Source organism: Dermacentor variabilis, chromosome 2 (assembly GCF_050947875.1).
Source record: "Dermacentor variabilis isolate Ectoservices chromosome 2, ASM5094787v1, whole genome shotgun sequence".
Classification (NCBI taxonomy): domain Eukaryota; kingdom Metazoa; phylum Arthropoda; class Arachnida; order Ixodida; family Ixodidae; genus Dermacentor; species Dermacentor variabilis.
In genome coordinates this window covers 142,943,391-142,961,995 of record NC_134569.1, presented here as the reverse complement: position 1 = coordinate 142,961,995, position 18,605 = coordinate 142,943,391, and the positions used below count along the sequence as shown (strand labels likewise).

Genomic DNA, 18,605 nt, shown 5'->3' with positions numbered 1-18,605 from the left:
TATACTAACAATATAGCAAGCAAGCCGCCATGAAACAAATCATAATTCCTTGCAGGACATCAGGGATGGCAACAACTAATTCGTCGAAGTCCGTGAAACTGCACTTCAAAAATTGGGTGCTTTAAAGATAAAAAAAAACATCGACAGAAATTACCAATCGTGTCCACGTCATCACACAAAATTGAGGGAGAAGCTCCCCGCTGGGGAATTGTCATTTAGTCCGTGTTGGACACCGACCCTTTTCCTGGCATCACTAAAGTTTCCCGACTACATCCAATCGCCGTCGCATTCCAATTATGGTGAGCCGGGGCGCGCCTACCACGTTACCGGACCCGTTAGACAGGTTGGCGCCGCACGTCGAGCTATTGTCTCGCCCCCTGCTCGACTCTTCCCGAAAGTGCAGCGGGAGGCTGGCACGGTTCCAGGTAGTTGATCTTGGTCCCGAGCAAAGCTGTTTTGCAGCTCTGGAAGGTCGTTCGAGAACAACCCGTCTCCTCCAGCTGAGCGCTTCCAGGCGAGGAGGAGACGCTGGAGGCAAGCCAACCGTCGGACAATAGAGCCCTTGGAGCTTCCCCATTGGCCGAATGTGACGGCACTTGCACGGGTGCCTACCATTGGAAGAAAATGACGACAGCTGAGCTGGCTCGACGATTGGCCGAAAATGACATAACCCCGAGAGACCGAAGGGGTTAAAAGCGAGAGACAGGGAGTAGAGTTTCTTTTTTTTCTTTCTTCTTGCCACGGGCCGCAGCGTCCGATTTGCTGCCGGCCGTCGATGACTTTACGACGGTTCATTACTTTCTGTTATTACTGTACATAATGTAAATAAACCTTCAGTTCTCGAAATCATCCTCAACGTCGGCGAACTCCCGCACTCAACGGCAAGATCTAATATCCGTTAGAGACGTCGACTAGGAGTGAGGGGTGAGGGAGGTGCGAGCCCACATCCAAACTTTTCCGGGGTCCAGAGTACGTGATCACAACCGTTATTCCTCATCCTTTTCTTCGGACAATATTGTGAGACGCTAGTTAAAGGGTTAATATTTCTTTGATAGTTCAGGTAGGTTTAGCCTTACTTTTCAGTTACGCATTATTTTTAGTTTTTGGCAGCTGGTATTTTTTTCTCTGCCTAAAGTCGGCTTATGATTTTACTGCAGTGATTCCTGGCCTATCTCAGGTAATTGGCGCGCCATAGTTATGTATTATCACGATCACCATCATGTAGGAGTAAATTTTCCGGACTAGCTGTTACAAGAGGTGCAGTGCCAAACACGTATCTGAACGCCCTAACGTTGCGATGAATTTTCTTGAAACCCCGTCGCTGCGCGCACCTCATCAGCCAGTCGAACAGCCTTGTTTGTGAACATTGCCTGGCACCTGAAATGCTGGAACACATAATGTCCGATTGTCCAGCATATATGCTGGAGTGAAGGACGCTGGAAGGTCTCCTAGCTAGCGTTGGCAGGCAACCACTGTCGAAGGAAGCTATCCTCGGCCCATGGCCTGACACTGCCACTTCAATGCGTGCAACTAAAGTGTTATTGAAGTTTCTGTAGGACACCAAGCTCGACGAGCGGCTCTAGCAAGGCAACCGTCTCACATCATCACCCGTTCCAGTACTTTCACTCCCCTTCCCTCTTTCCCAGTGCAGTGTAGCAGACTAGAGCGCACTAGCTCAGGTCGACCTCTCTGTCTTTTCTGTCAATAAAGTCTATTCTATTCGTGAAACCCCAGCAGCGACGTTGTCTCTTATGAGAAAAGCCCAGTCGAGCGATATCGTCGCTAGATTTTAGCGACTTCGAAGTTCGTAAAGTTCATCCGAAAACAGCCTTCTAGAGCGTCATTTATTAGTCAAGAGGGGGATATATTTTATTGACAGGAAAGACACAGAGGTCGTTCTGAACTGGTGCGCTCAAATCTGCTGCTCTGCACTGGGGAAGAGGTAAAATGAGTGAGAGTATTTGGATTGATGATACTGAGGATAAGTGGTGAGTGCTTATGCGCATAAGACGGTGGCCCTACTGGAGCCGCTCGTCTAGTTTGGTGTCACGCAGGAAGTCCAGCAGCGCTTTCGTTGTCCGCATTGCAATTGCAGTATCAGGTCACAGGCCGAGAATGGCGTGCTCCAACACTGGTTGCCTGCCAACGCTGGTCAGGGAATTATCCAGCATCCATTGCTCGAGTGTATACGCTGGGCAATCTACATGTGTTCCAGCGTTTCAGACGCCTTAAAGCGTTCGCAGTCAGGGCTGATCGACCGCCCGACGAGGCGCACGTAGCGGCTAGTGAAAGCAACGCCCAGCCGAGTCCTGTGTAGCAATGACGCTTTGCTCCACGTAACCTTCGGTGGAAAACGAAATTTACCACTTGGATTGATCGCAAGCAGGCATCTGTAGACGTTCTCTGCGTGGCCTGTGTGTCTTTGCAAGGTCCTGCATGAAAGCTTTGACCATTGAGTGTCGGGCAGCGGGTAGGGAATCAGCACGTGATCACTGGAAGAGAATGGCGATATTTCCTCATTTTCAGCGAGTTAATTGCCACTCACAGCACGGTGACCAGGTACTCATCAAAAGTCGGCAAAAAATAAGCTTTAGTTGAGTTTTCGGAACGACTGGAGCTTGATATGCCAATTGTACCCAAATGGACCCAGTTGGTAGTCGATGAGTAATCTCGCGAAACAGCAGAATGGTTGACAATAATAATAGCACAATTATAATGCTAGCTTTACAGTAAAAAATCTTTGGAAATTTGGTCTGATCAATGGAGAGAAGTATTTAGCTTTCTGTAAAGTTAAATATTTATCTCAAAATTTTACCAATTTCTCATGAAGCGCGGGCACCACTTGGTCAAATAAATTTTGCTCACATATATAGTACCTCACATACATCTCTCATAATGTAGTAGTGAGTGTTAGGAATGTCAATGAAGAGAATTGTCGTAGTGTGTTCATGTATGTGTGTGCTTCTTGGAAGGAACTTCAGGTATATCTGTGTCACATCAAGTTTAGGGCCCATCTAGGCTTTTTTTTCCCTTTCCTTCGGTTTACATGTTGGTCTCAAGTATAACTCAGAGATCAATTGGGTACAATTGTGTTTAAAAAAAAACAATCGGTCCAATTAGACCTGCTGGATTTTTCCACTGGGTGTCCCAAAACACAATTGGAAATATACAATTGGTTCCAGTTGGAAATTTGCAACTGGTTTGAGCAATTTTTTTACTGGGAAGCCGCATGTAAGGGGCCGAAAATGGCTGTACGAAGCGTGGGCTTTGTGATCACGATGAAGCAACGGTGAATTCGCGTTGGTGGCCTTCACAATGCGCCCCACAGCATGGTGGCCTTCACAGGATTAGCATCGTGCTCACAAAACACATTCTTTTTTTTATTCTTTACAAAAGCGATTTGAATCGATCTTAACGCTGCGGTTTGTGCGTTTCACCAATGCGTTCGATTGCTGGTCATATGCAAGTGGAGCAGCAAATACGTATACTACACGTGCGTGTTGCAGTCAGTTTTATGGTGCGAGTTAGAACGCAGCAGGCACATAATAAGACATGTATAGTATGTAGCAAAACATGTAGATATTGGAGCTTCTGGACTACTTTCACCCGAATCTGAACACACTACTTCCTTTTCTCTTGGCTTTGTGCATTCACGCAGTACTTTACCTATTTTGATGGCACGTAATTGGTATCGCCATGTTAACATGCGACCAAAAGCACGCCGCAGAATTGGCATCACCACATAGCATGCGAACTAAAGAAACCTGCGGCAATAATGTGGACCAAGCACCTTTCCGTGCTTCCAAACACATATTACTAGTGTTCTTCCTAATCCTCCGGCATTTGTAACCTAACAATCTGAGGATGAACACTGAATTTCTGCAGTCATCTTTCGTTGCGTAAAAAAAAAAAAAACTATTCTGGGGTTTTACGTGGCAGAACCCCGATATGAATGCGAGGCACAGCGCAGTGGGGGACTCCATATTAATTTTTACCGCCTGAAATTTAACGTGTACCTAATGCAGGATACATGGGCATTTTTCGGATTTAACTCCCATCGTAATGCAGCCGCCGCGGCCGGGAATTGATCCTGCACCCTCGGTTTAGCAGCGCAACGCCAACGCCACTATACACCGCCACGGCGGGTGCGTTGTTATCTATGTACACATATATGTAAAGTAAAATCCTAGTGCGCCCATGCTGTCAAATTCACGTTAACTTTGTTCATCCCCCGCATGGACCCCAGAAACGCGGAACGTTGGCGCAGATGATCACGGCCCGTTAGCTTATACTGTATTATGGTGTCCCAAAGTACATACGTTACAGAAAATCGACAAAAAAAATAAAGGCAGAGAATTCAGCGCCTTTTCTGTCTCACTATAGCGGCGCGTTCAAAAAAATTGGCAACACTGGTCGAGAGCACGCGCTTTCCTCTCATACATACTCCTATAACTTCTCACGTGCAGCGCCCAATGATCCAGGCTCGAGCACTCTCACTTCGAGGAGGGCGAGCCGAAAAGAAAAAGAAAAGGAAAAGCGAACAAGAAAGAAGAAGAAAATTCCTAAGCCCGGTTTCGGCATGTCGAAAAGAGTTGGTCACGTGCGGTAGGGACATCGCGTGGTGAGCGCTTCTTCACTTCGGTGACCGTGATCCAAGAAACTGCTGCACGGCCATACGGTTTTTTTTTCAGTTAGAGCCAGCTGGATCGCTAGAACACCGCGGCTGCCCAGAATCGAACGCTTGACGAATTCGAAGACGGCCACGTTCGCAACAGATTCCAACGACGGGTTCTGCAGGAGGAGAGGAAACGACCGCGGAGGGTTTGCACGCGGGCTCTCGGAAGAACTGTCTGTTCGGCTGGTGCGCTCCCCCTGCCTCTGCACGCGGCACTCGCTGCTGCTGCTGCCGCCGACACATGGGCCTGATCCATTCGCTGCCCGCGAACGTGGCCGACGCTCGAGAGAGGTGGCAGCAGCGTCTGCGCCGCTGGCAGGCCGGGGAACGCTGTTCCGACGAAGAAGAAGAGGACGAAGAAGCGCTCAGCGAAGTGGTCGTCATCGGTGGCTGCGAGTCGGGCGAGCCGGCACACGGAGCGGGACCAGGAAAAGCAGCCTTCATGCAGCAGCAGCACCAGCAGCAAGCGAGCGCGGCGGGCGACCGCAGCCTGTCGCCACGCATCCATCTTCCCGAGGTGGACACGGACGACGCGGTGAAGATCTGGTGCAGCCGCAGTCAGCCCAGCCAGGTACGGCGATTCGCGGTTGGCATTCGGAGTTCTGCGCGCTAAATCGACTCAAGGGCCGCAACGGTGGACGCGGCCGTTGGCGAGATCGAGACGGCTTCCGTGTTTGTCTTGCTCGACCGTTAGATATTTTTACCTTGGCTGCCAGGGACACCGTAGGGGAGAAGCTGCGGTTATGTTTGACTGCCTCGACGTGGTTTTCGAACGTGAAGCTCGAAATTAGGCTGGTTTTGCAGTACCAATCAGCACGAGAGCCGAGTCAAAGGAGTTGAGTCCTAAATAAACGAGGGTGGCGATATGGGCTTGTCGGTCGGTCATCATTAAAAGGTATCTGTATAGCGCAACAAAACGAAGACGAAGACAAGCGCTTGTCCTCGTCTTTGTTTCTTCTTATGGCCTTGTTGCGCTATACAGATGCCTTTCATTGAGCCCTAAAGCTCGCGGCGGGTGAAATGTATTTATCGCGACGCCGTTGCGTTCCGATCAACGCCAAGAGCTATGTTTATTCGGGAAGCAAAACCAATAGGATAGGAAGCGTGCGTTTTTTTAAGTGAAAAGCGTGTGAAGTTCGATGGAGATGTGAGAAATACTGAAGCCTGGACGATCCCTCATGGGAAGCTTCCCAACCTTGCTAGCGTGAAAAGATCGCAGTTTCGCCATAAGGGCGAAACAATGAATGCGATAGCAACGCGTTAGAATGATACACGAAGTACCTGTGGCGTTCTCCGCATAAGCACGAGGGTCGCGGGCTCGAATTAGTGTAGTGGCGAGCACGTTCAGGTGGAGGAGGAATGCAAAGATACACATGCACGGTTCTTTCGCTGCTCGTCACGGAACCTTCAGTTGCTGAAATTAATACGACCTCCTTCGCAACGCCGTTTTTATTGTGTAAGCATTCTTTGGCGAGTACCCCAGCTCCGTCAGGCGAAAATGCACGCGAATAGTGTAATGCCTTGTACCTGCACAAAAATTCGTAGTTAACGTTCGTTAAGACATTTACTCGTTATAATACTCTAAATGTACAGTTCCAGCTGTATAAGCGTTAAGGAACAATTGAAACAAAAGAAATTATCCGAGAGAATACCCATAGCGATACATAGAACGCCATAGAAGATGCATGGGGAAGCTTATGGCAGGGGTGGGCCAACTGAAATTTGGGGGTGGGTCAACTTAAGTTTGGGGCTGGGCTAACTTGAAATTTGGGGGTGGGCCAACATAGTTTGGACGTGGGCTGACTTAAATTTAGGCTTGGGCCAATTTGAAATTGGGGGGTTGGGGTGCGTCAACTGGAGTTTGAGTGTGGGCGAACGTACAATTTGGGGCTGAGCCAGCTTGAAATTTGGAGGTGGGCCGACTTGATATTTGGAGGTGCGCCAACTTAAATTTGGGGATGGGCAAGCTTGAAATTTGGGGGTGGGCCAACTGAGATTCGGGGGTTCGGTTACGCATACTTAGACAAGTCCAGTGGAGTTTCTGCATTGTCTTTTTTTCGTTGCTGCTGTATTGTTTTAGGACGTTGAATTCAATAAGTTAATGTTGGGAGCTTTTAAAAGTTCAGACACAATAGCATTGTGTTCGGTTGCCTGCTACTATATCACTGCTGGCTTTTGATTAAAAAAAAAATGTTTTGCAATGCAGTTAATCCTACTCATTCCTTTTTTGTTGTTGCTGCGTTTCCAGAGCCGGTCGAAATAACTTTTAACCGTGTGCACAGGAATGTCCAAGCAATTTGGCTTCTTTCTAAGAGGAGCACGTTTTCGGCATGCCCTTGGATTATCGTCCCCACGATGTCTAAGTTATCCAACCTTAATTAGTGTTAGCGTGATAAAACTATAAAGAATTGGCATCTCCTAACAGGTCGCTTTGAAATCACTAATTATTCCTGTGGTCAGCGCATGGGAACACGTGCTGTGTGTTCCTGCAGCTCAGTCATCATTTTACATCCAACACAAGCATTCTTCAAGAGAGCAGACGCAATAGAAGGCGCAATCGAGACATCAGCTTGATCTTTAGCGTGGGAGCGTGAAACACGGGTGTAGGATACACGTATCTGTGTAATTGTGCCTACTCCTAAAGCCTTAGGTAAGCTGATACAATTAGGAAACTAACATCATCTGACCATACTGGCCACTTCCTAGCTCTCAAAAATCTGGAGATCCGTCGTGGTCTTCGTCAGGAGCGGTCATTGTTTGTTGGGCATAAGACATACCGTCAAACATAGCTTCATTACGACAAGCTCGCTATGAGACACTACCGTACGTGCATTGTTGCCATCCTCCATTCAGTTCATCATGGACGTGCTTCGTTAAAAGTACGCTGATGTATTAAGAAGTTCATTACAATTTCTCGCAACGGGTCTAAAAGGCTTAGGTGTCCCGCGTATGCGCGCTCTAAAAAAATAATATAAGCGCAGTTTCTTTCCGTGCGTTGTCTTTAGGCTGTTTTGGAATAGTGGCCCCCAAAGACAGGGGGCCTCCCTGAGGATTAGGGCCTCGCTACAGCTTATGCGCCGAAACCAAACGGTATCTGTGGGTTTGCGTTTTCGCGCGCCCCCTAACGCTAAAGTTAAAGAATGAGCGTGGGTGCCCCAAACGCCTCAAACCTGGGGCCCTATAACGTAAAACTATTCCAATATGTTTCTATTCCAATCTCCTGACGTCAAATTTGCGTAACCACCAACGCAAGCACCGGGCGGTCACCTGCGGGGTTGTCTGAACAGACCAATCAAACGCTCTCCTCGTTCATAAGATGTCACTTTTGTTTGCTTGAAAAACGAATAACATTGCCTACACTGAGCGGCTTGTCGTATTTAATTGGCTGACAAGAGGCGAGGAGAACGCTCAAGTGGAGAGGGATTCGATGGGGCCGAGCCACTGCACTGAAAGTCGATAACCGGATGAAGAGGGTGGTGCCGGCCTTTACGATTGGTCGGCTTTCCCTTACTTAGCTTGCGGTGGCTGGACGAAAATCGCGGCGGCATGCAACGGAAGCTCAAGAATGTTGCTAAAACGGACCCTCAGCAAAGAAGAGTTGGCAGAATGACGGGGTAAACGTGCCGAAAGTGCTCGAAAACGTTACACGGCCACGTAAGAAGTTTTAATATACGCAAATACACCCATGCTCTCCGGCAGGTGCGAGTAGCCAGCGTCTGAGCGATCGGCGGCAGCCATCTTCTATTCCTTTCGGAACGGGGCAGCCTGCGGCTATTCCGAAGAAAATTCAGTTTTGTTCGGCATATTAATGCATCTTTATCGCGTGCACGTCACTTTGACGCGGTGAGTTCTTGCGGTTTTGTGACGTCGCGTGACAGGCAGGTGAAGTGGGTGCAGCCCGAAAACTTTTTACCAATAGCCGAGGGCTAATGGCGAAAAGGGGTCGAATCAGAAATAACTGTTTTTCTTTTTTCTGACAAATGATGCATAATCAGTGTGTACACATCATATCAGATGGGGAGGTGTCGCAGTTTTCGTGACGTCGCGTGACAGACAGGTGAAGTGGGGGTGGTAGAAAGAAGTTTTTGACCAATCGTGGAGGGCTGATAGCAGAATTGGAATAGAAAAGTTTGGAATAGTTTTACGTTATAGCGCCCCTGCTTTGCGTCGTCTCAGTGGCACAGCGAACATATCGAAAACGTGTCAACGCTTGGTCGTTGAAAATAATAAACGCTCGGGTATACTTTTCATCCTGCGAAATATTACGAATTGCGTTATTTCATCTTGATTTTCCCCTCTGTCATTATGCTTTCATTTTCCTTCCGCGTGCAGGAAGGGCGTTGCCATCGCACGATACTAACGCCAGCCGGCAACCCTGTTCTATAAAACACGTTTTCCGCGGGGCACACCGTGATAGCAGAGCGTTCCCTTATTGGTGCCACCTTAAGCTCTAGACACCTATTCTGAAACTCCCTTGTATCGCTGTGTTTATCTTGACGCCAGCTTGTCAGAGGACGGACACACTTCGGTGTGTTCTAATTCAAATGTGAGCTAGCTGACTTAAGGTGTTAATAGAGCACTCTCGAAGAGAGGCCAGGAGGTGCGCATCGCTGTGCACAGAAAATAGACGTCCAACAAAGCATTAGTTTCGGGAGTTTAGTTGGTTTCTGTTGCTTCTTTTTTGTCGTATACCTTGACGTGAGTATATAATGTTTCATATATATGACATGTAGCTCATTAAGCGGGTGCACATTTTGATGTCGCCGATGTTAGCTTGGGTGTCTTAATTCGTCACTGGCATTGACGTCCGTGGATGCACTCGTGCTTCAGATCGGTATGTTATGCATGATTACACTGCAGAACCGTGCACAACTGTGCCTGTGTTGGCTGCTGCGTGCATTGCTAGTCGCAGGTCGGCTGCCATTTTGTACCTCAGAAGAAAGTGGAGGCTCTTTCCAGTGCCAGGTCCTATCGCAGCGCACTTCATAAGCGACCTGTTTCTGTGCGGGCCCTAACTTTATCGCAGTAGCCCCATCATTTCCACCGTATATTACAGTCGCCAGGGCCGATAGTCGTGACGAGGTATGAGTTAAAGGCTTCATTAGGCTACGGGAGGTTGCAGCTGCGAGTGCATCGGTAATAATCTGGGCGTACGCTGTTTGCTAACGACTTGAAGTATGAATGCCAGCTATTCATTTCGTGCAGCAAGAAGTGCACCGTCTTCCGCCAGTCTCATCGGTCCAGCACGAATTTGCGTGTTTGACATTAGGACGATATTAGGTGAGATGCGCCTCAGAGATCCACTTTCACGAATAATAAAGCTAACTCGATGACATGTATATGCTATACATAGAATCCACGTTTCCATTTTTGAATATCTTTTTAGCTTTTCACAATCTTCCCTGGTTATATTTCCGTGACCCCCGTGAAAGTGGGAAAAGTAGGGTCTCTTGTGCAAGGTTCGTGCTGCATACCAGGCACAAGAGAGTCTCATAACGCAGTATATATTGCTCCCTGTGAAGGACTAATTTCAAACAAGCTGAAAGTATTTCTTTTAGCCTTAATCTGTATTTTTTTACCGGGACTAATATCACTGAGAATAATGATAAATGGTTTTCTAAAAAGCACAGGACCAAAATTGTTAAAAGCTATATTAACACCTGATAATTGCATTTTATAAGTGCTAGTGCATCTGCGTGCAAAATCTGGCGGAAATTGAGCCACATTAAGCAAAGCAAAAAAGAAAACATTGTTGAAAGCTCTAGACGTTTTTTTTTTTCTTCTTATTACTACTATTGTAGATGCTGAACTTTCATGAAAATTGGTCAGAATGCAAACAATTTTTTCGCAGAAGTGCAAAGCTCAAAATTATCCTGCTGCGTAGGCGGTACCCTGATAATCCTTGTGCGCCTCCTTTTTATGGTAGGCTATATTTGCTGCATTGTGGCTACAAGATTTATTTTCAACTGTCTGCTTTCCAGAAATTCTTCTGATTCCTCTCTAGTACGTCTAGGTGCTGAGAGTAAATCAACTTCCGAGTTTGAAGGACGCCCATATGCTATGAAACGTTATCGAACCCTTTGCGTTCTTTGCTGAACCACGGTTTGGCTATACAAGTGGCCTTTCCGAGATAATGCGTGAATTCGGCTAAGCTCACCGGTGAAAATTGGATAATGAACTGGTGCCAGCTAAGCCATGGATAGTGCTGACTTATTCTTGCATCAGGAAAGCTCATCATGTGGGCAATACTTTTATTTCTGACCCTCATCAGCCGAGAATTAGTGAAAGAATGAAGCCCTTACAGGTACCGTTATATTTAGAATAATTTTTTGCAGTCTTCTGGGTATTGAAACGTCTCGGGTTAACTTTATATTGGAAAATAGAACACTGACGCTTAATTTTAAAGCGAAATTTAGAAGAAAAACGATTTAGCAATTTTGCGACCCACATGTCACCTTAAGAGGAAGCTTTAGCTCGGGCCCAACTCCGACGCGGCCTATTCAAATACATGTAAAAACGCAAAAACGTTTTTATGAGATAACCCCTGGACCGATTTTCATGAAATTTGTTGCATTTGAAAGAGAAAGTTAAATTCTAGTGACTGTTGGAAGCGGAATTTCAATTTAGGGCTTGAATTTTCTTAAAACGATTTTCAAATATTTGACCGTTTGAAAAAAATAGAAGCACGAAGTTTACAAATTCATAGCTCTGCATCAAGAACCGATATCGCGGTTCTGTAAACGGCATCCATTAGATCATTCAAAGCGGACAAATGCAGTATGTCATTTTACATCTTACGTGAATTTGTTACGTTGGTTACAACGGTTTTGCAAAAGTTGTATTTCCCTATGATTAAATTTTTTTATATTCATGTGTGACATTTCAATTTTGTCCGCTTTAGATGTACTATTAGATCCAATTCACAGAATTGTATTATCATTTTTAGTGGTTGAGTTACAGAGTTGTAAACTTCATAGTTTCGTATTTTGAAAATTTTCAATTTTTCCCAATTTCCAATAAAAAATTGACTACCTAACTAAAAAATTCGATACCGACAGTGACTAGATTTTAAGTTTTTCTTTTAAATGCAGCAAACCCCGTCAAATTTGGTGGAGTGGTTGCCGAGAAAAACGAATTCTGCTTTTACATGTATTTAGATAGGAGCACCCGAGCTAAAGCTTCCTCTTAATGTGTAGTATGACGCCCGTCAGCCATACTCATGTTCTGCTCTCTGCTCTGCCTGTCCGTCTCCTTGCAGCTTCACCAGCGCTATTTTGTCACGCGCTATCTTTCACATAGACTTGGGGCTCTATAACGTAAAACTATTCCAATATGTTTTTATTCCAATTTCTTGACGTCAAATTTGCGTAACCGCCGACGCAAGCATCGGGCGGTCACCCGCAGGGTTGTCTGAACAGACCAATCAAACGCTCTCCTCGTTCATAGGAGGTCAGTTTTCTTTGCTTGAAGAACGAATAACATTGCCTACACTGAGCGGCTTGTCTTATCTAATTGCCCCACATGAGGCGAGGAGCACGCTCAAGGGGAGAGGGATTCGATGGGGCCGAGCCACTGCATTGAAAAACAATAACCATATGAAGAGAGTGGTGCCGGCGTCTACGATTGGTCCGCTTTCTGTTACTCAGCTTGCGGTGACTCGTCGACAATCGCGGCGGCATGTAACGGCAGCTTAAGAATCACGCTAAAATGGATCCTAAGCAAAGAATAGTTGGCAGAACGGGGTCGTAATCGTGCCGGAAGTGCTCGAAAACGTTACAGGGCCACGCAAAAAGATTTATTACACGCAAGTAAACCCATGTTCTCCGGCAGGTGCGAGTAGTTTGGAATAGTTTGAACTATTCCAAACTTTTCTATTCCAATTCTGCAATCAGCCCACCACGATTGGCCAAAAACTTTTTTGGACCACCCCCACTTCACCCGTCTGTCACGCGACGTGACGAAAACCGCGATAGCTCGCCATCTGATATGACGTGTACACACTGATTATGCATAATTAGACCGAACAAAACAAAGGTAGTTATTTCTGATTCGACACCTTTTTGCCAATAGCCCTCGGCTATTGGTCAAAAGTTTTCGGGCTGCACCCACTTCACCTGCCTCTTACGCTACATCACAAAACCGCAAAAACTTACCGCGTCAAAGTGACGCGTACACGGTAAAGATGCATTAATATGCCGAACAAAACTGCATTTTCTTCTGAATCGCCGCAGGCTGCCCCGTTCCGAAAGGAATAAAAGATGGCTGCCGCCGATCGCTCCGGCACTGGTTACTCGCCCCAGCCGGAGAGCATGCGTTTATTTGCGTGTAATAAAGCTGCTTGCGTGGCTGTGTAACGTTTTCGAGAACTTTCGGCACGTTTACGACCTCGTTCTGCCAAATCTTCTTTGTTGAGGATCCGTTTTAGCGTCATTCTTAAGCTTCCGTTGCATGCCGCCGCGTTTGTCGAGGAGCCACTGCAACCTAAGTAAGAGAAAGCGGACGAATCGCAGACGCCGGCACCACCCTCTTCATCCGGTTATCGATATTTAGTGCAGTGGCTCGCTCCCATCGAGTCCCTTTCCACTTGAGCATGCTCGACGGCTTTTGTGAGCCAATTAGATAAGACAAGCCGCTCAGTGCAGGCAATGTTATTCGTCTTTCAACAAAGAAAAGTGACCTCCTATGAACGAGGGGAGCACTTGATTGGTCTTTTTATCCAACCCTGCGGGTGGCCGCCCGATGCTTGCCTCGATGGTTACTCAAATTTGACGTCAGAAGATTGGAATAAAAACATATTGGAATAGTTTTACGTTATACGGCCCCAACTGGTCTACCATCATCGTGTGTTCGTAATGGCTTCGTGTCTGTCGCACTGCAATGAAAAAAGAAAAACAGTCGGCAGACCGTCGGTTCCATCAGGCGCTAAAACAAGAGGCTGGTATTTGGTACATGGCCACGGTAAAAGAAGAGAAACAAAAGGAAACGAAGCAAGAACTCCACAGGCATGCGTCTGCTGATTTCTTGGTCAACCGCTGGCTGGCACTCTGGTATTGTTGGCGTTGCTGCGACTAAAAAATTGAATGCGCCTCACTGAGAAGACGTTTTGTTGCTAGTGGTGCCGGCGTCGAGCGATTCTGGAAAGCAGGACTGGCACCAAGGCTATATGCAAACGATTAGCCGACCGTCAGAGTTGTGTCGATCGCCGGCGATGCATTGGCGCAGTGTTACATGCAACCGTTTTACCTATCGACTGCGCTGGACCTCACGACCGTCAGTACTGGAGCCGGGGCTCTCTTGGTCCTTAATATAAGGGATTTTCTAGGCCTCCCAACCTGCCCAGTCGTGGCAGGAGCGGCACACATTGCCCCGTCTCGTGGGAAAGCCAGAGAAGGCGGCCGATCGAGATGCCGACTTGTGAAATGAAACGAGCTCCTTTTGTCTCCTGCAGGTGACGCAGGGTGGTCCCAGCGCGTGGCTAGAGGCGGAACAGGAGCGCTCGAGCTCCAGCGGCAGCGAGTACGAGCTGGACGACGAAGAGGACGAGGAGGACGAAGAGGGAGACGAGGACGAGGCGAGCAGCGAGGGGAGCTCGGAGACGTTGACCAGCTCGACGTCCACCATCCCGTCGGGTATGCTCCGCCAGTGGAGGCGCATCCGCAAGTGCTACGCCGACAACCCCGACGTCATCGGGGACATACTCGTCTACAGGTGGGCGCAGCGCCCCGGAACCTAATTCGAAAGAAAAAAAAAATATTGTATGAAGGGCACGCAAGGGTCAGGTAGAGTCGCACTCGAGCAGGCTGACGCGATCAGCCGAACGCTCTGTAATGGCTTTGCTACGTGGGAATTCGACCTCTTTTTCTTTCTTGTCGCTCTCTTTTTTTTTTTTTTTTTTTTGCAGGGGTGTAGGCAAACGGGGCCCTGTTAACGACATTTCCTCTTGTGCAGTGGCTTAAAGGAATCGAGGAGCACAGTCACGCATGACGCACGCGGGACGCGGGTGTTTATTCGCTGTGCCGAGGCTCACATAAGCGATTTGTCGTCGATCCTCTTTAAGTAGACGATCTGCGTGCGTGGCCGACAAAGATGCTATCCCTTTGCGGCAGCACGGGCACAGAAATACTTGTTTTTATGAAAGCGTGAACGCGTAATTTGCGCTGTGCAGCATTCTATTTCACTGAGCAGATCTTCTTGCTTTCGGGTAAAATGCCATTCGATACGTACCGAGGACCAGGCAGATTCCCTCTGTACAAGTGCATCGGGTAATTAGAGTAATAGCCAAGTTCAGGTCCGCTTGAAATTGCTGTAATACAGCAATTTCAATTAGAATATTATATACTACGCTAACAGAACGACATTTGAAGGGAGGTATATTCAAAAGCTGTCATTCACTCAGACGGAAAATAGGGACAAATACGACTCCTATGAAGTTAGATACTTCATGATAAGCACTATACCAGAATTTTTTTCAAGCAAAACGCTAATTAAGCGCAACTAGAACATCTTTATTTTTTTTTTCGTTTGTTAATGAACGATATGAAGAGTGGAACAGACTTTACTCTCTTTCCAAATTGTTCCAAATTGTAATTACTGCGAATTCAAAAATATTTCACGGCAACATCAAGTTCTGGTAAGGTTCAACCACGTGCGCACGATCACCACCACCTGCTTGCAGCAGCCTGCACAACCAAGGTTGGTCCCGCTAAAAAAAAAAGAAAGAAAAAAGACACAAATCTCAGCGCCTTTTCACTCTGCGAAGAAGGATAACCAGCGAAGCTGTGTATGTGGGCCCCTTAATGGTGAACTGCACCTCCGCCGCGGGTCGGGCCGTTATTGCACTATCTTCGGGATCGTCCCACGTATGGGAAATGCTTAACGCCTGCTGCTGCTGCACCTCCGCCGCGGTTCGGACCGGCATTGCACTATTTCCGGGATCGGCCCACGTATGGGGAGTTTGTTTTGCTTACAACGACACGAAAATGTCCTTGGACGGCAGAGGTCTACAACATCGCTGTAAAAAAGAGTTCTGCGCGAACGATTGCAGAGTGCTGACGTACATGGGGCACCCCCACTGGCGCAAGAGCAGCGGCGGTGGCTGCGCGTCGGCGGCCGGGGACAGCCCCAACCTGACGACGGTGCTGCAGGCCACCATGGCGCTGCGGCTGGAGGACCTGCGCCAGAAGAAGCTGCAGATGGAGGCCGCCTGGCGGGCCATGAAGAAGAAGGCGCCGCCCATCAGCCGCGTCGTGCTCGAGGCCAAGCGCCGCGCCGTGCAGCAGCTCGAGGTGCGCAGTGACGCGTGCTGTGACGTCACGAGGACGGTATGGCAGCGCGAGACAGTGCTCTAGGACGGGACGGGAGACACGGGGCAACCGCTGGCGCCCTTCCTATATATATATATATATATATATATATATATATATATATATATATATATATATATATATATATATATATATATATATATAATATGTGTGTGTGTGTGTGTGTGTGTTTCTGTCGTGACACCGCCTTGTCTTTCGCGCTATACGGTCCTCATAGTGATTCATTATACCAATATGCGTATGTAAGCCCCATTGTCAGTTTTATTCGTTTCTTCCCTCTTTCTTTCGCTCCTTACTGACACGGCATTTTCGACTTCTCACTTTTCTCACTTTAAGTGAAGATTTTGGGCCTCGAAATCCCTAAAAAGAAAGGGGGGGGGGATACTAACAAGGCTCAGAACGCCTATGTGGCCTTACGCTATATCAAACTGCACTCTTAAAAAAATGTGCACCCTTCGGGGTCTATATTTGCCACACAACGATAATCGTCATCTGTCTCGCTTGCGTTTCCTTTCTGGAAAACGTGGCGCTCGCTACTTTCCTGTCGAGAATGCTCTGTCATGCTGATAACGCGGATGCCGTTCGTGACTTGAAAGAACTGGGCTCGCAGCCTTAAAGTAAGGAAACGCGGGCAATACAGATGACGATTATCGTTGTGTGGCCAGGTACGACCCAAAGAGTGTAATTTTGCTTCCGAGTGTATACATGTAACTAGATATCAGCTTTTCGCCTAGCCAGTTGAGGTTTCCTTTCCCAGAAGATGCGTGTGTCACCACGTCCTGGCACCAATGGTGGTCACGTGGGACAGGAGGAGACACCGACGTTTGGGCACTCGCTCGGTCGTGCGTGATACGCTTCTGCTCGTTGCGCGGTGCGATGTGTAGCAGCACAACGCGAGGTCTTCCAACGCCACAAAACTTGTGGAAGGCGTGAGAGCGTCACGAATGATTCCTTGCAGTACTTAACTGTGCCATCCGCGCTTTTGGTATTCGTATTTAGGCAGCGCACCCCTTGCGACGTCATGGCACTGTGACTCGCTCTTTTCCAGCGATCGGACGCGGCTGCCCCGCGCGATCGTAGGCAGACGCGAGCGCAGTGCCTTCGTAGTTTTCGTTATTATGGGCTTTGCTATTATACTACCTAGCCTTATTACAGGACGTCAGCAAATTTAGCCCTTTTTTATGATGCAATGATACTGTGGATGACGCAATGTCAGAAAACACTTCATCAGTTATCAATTCAATTCCATTTCAATTTATTTACTACATATAGAAGAGCTACATTTAGGCATAAGATATATAAAGAAGGAGGTCTGAAAATCAAGGGTCCTATAGGAAGGGCCTCCTCGTATCGAAATAAGATTCTTATAAATGTCTTTCAGCCTTTTTATTTGCTAAGTTTCATCCGTGATTTTTTTTCAAGTTTCTGCAACTTGAACTGTCCCTATTGTTAGTCCAATTCAATTCAATTCAATTCACTTTATTTCAATCATCGCCATTGATGTTGAGCACCGTGGACTAAAAGCCATGAAAGTGTGATGTAGTCCGCGTAATTGCAGTTTGTAATGAACGCACCCTTGCAAGAAGATCCTTCACAATGTAAACACTCTGAATCCTATGGGACCTTATTTCAGTTACGTGATGTCATCTCAGGCTGTAATGTAGTTTCTTCGCTTTTTTGTGCGCAGTGACGTCAAATGTGTAGGCGTAACAATTCTGCCGCGTGCATATATGAGCCACAGTGATTTACATTGTACAGGAGCGCTGTGACGTAAAGCTATTACAAACATTACTATTTCATTTCTGCAATCCGCCCTCTACGATTGGTCAAATTCTTTCGGGTATATATCACTTCGCTTGTCTGTCACGCGACATCAGGAAAAACCGCGAAAAGAACTAATATATGACAAGTACGCATTGATTACGAATGATTAAACCGAACAAAAGAGAAATTACTATTTCCCCATTCTACCCCCTTTTCACCTCTATCCCTCTGGTATTGGTCAAAACTTTTCGGGCTCCGCTCACCTCACCTGTCTCTCACGCGTCGTCACAAAAACGGAAGAACTCACAAAGTGACGTGCTCGCATTAAAGCTGCGTTAATATGCCGAAGGAAACTCACTTTATTTCCGGAATAGTCGGAGACTGCGCCGTTCCGAAATGAATATAAGATGGCTGCACGCCGATCGCTCTGGCGCTGGCTACTTGGAGCTGTCGGAAAGAACGGTTTCCTTGCATATAATACAGATTGTTGCGTCGCAGTATGACGTTGTCCAGCCTTTTCGCCACGCACGCGACATCGCTTGCCAACTTTTCTTCCCTCAGGGTGTGCTTTATCTGAATTTTCTCCCTGGCATTGCACGCCGCTGCGATTTTCTACTAGACACTGAGAGCTAGGCAAGGACAAGAGGGCCAATCGTCGGCACCACCCTCATCGTCCGGTTATAATACTTTCACTGCGCTAGCCCCAGCCCCACCAAAACCCTCTCCCCTTCAGCATGAACCTCGCCTCTGGCCAGCCACAATTAGATCAGAAAAAAAAAAAACGGTCAAGTAAGCAACCATATTCGCTGTGAAAGCGAACAAAACAGACCTCCTATAAATGA

General features: G+C 47.3%; 1 protein-coding gene across 3 annotated transcripts in view; it reads left to right on the top strand.

Annotated features, from left to right (window-relative positions):
* The window catches only part of LOC142572797 (sodium- and chloride-dependent betaine transporter-like), a 108,412-nt gene that overhangs the window by 88,911 nt on the left and 896 nt on the right, over positions 1-18,605 (top strand). For 2 of the 3 annotated variants that reach the window (XM_075682159.1, XM_075682157.1), the window contains 2 exons: positions 14,124-14,383; positions 15,720-15,996. In XM_075682159.1, the coding sequence (XP_075538274.1) occupies positions 14,124-14,383; positions 15,720-15,996 (537 nt within the window). The remainder of the gene's footprint in view (positions 1-14,123; positions 14,384-15,719; positions 15,997-18,605) is intronic. The other variant, XM_075682158.1, reaches the window with a different exon arrangement.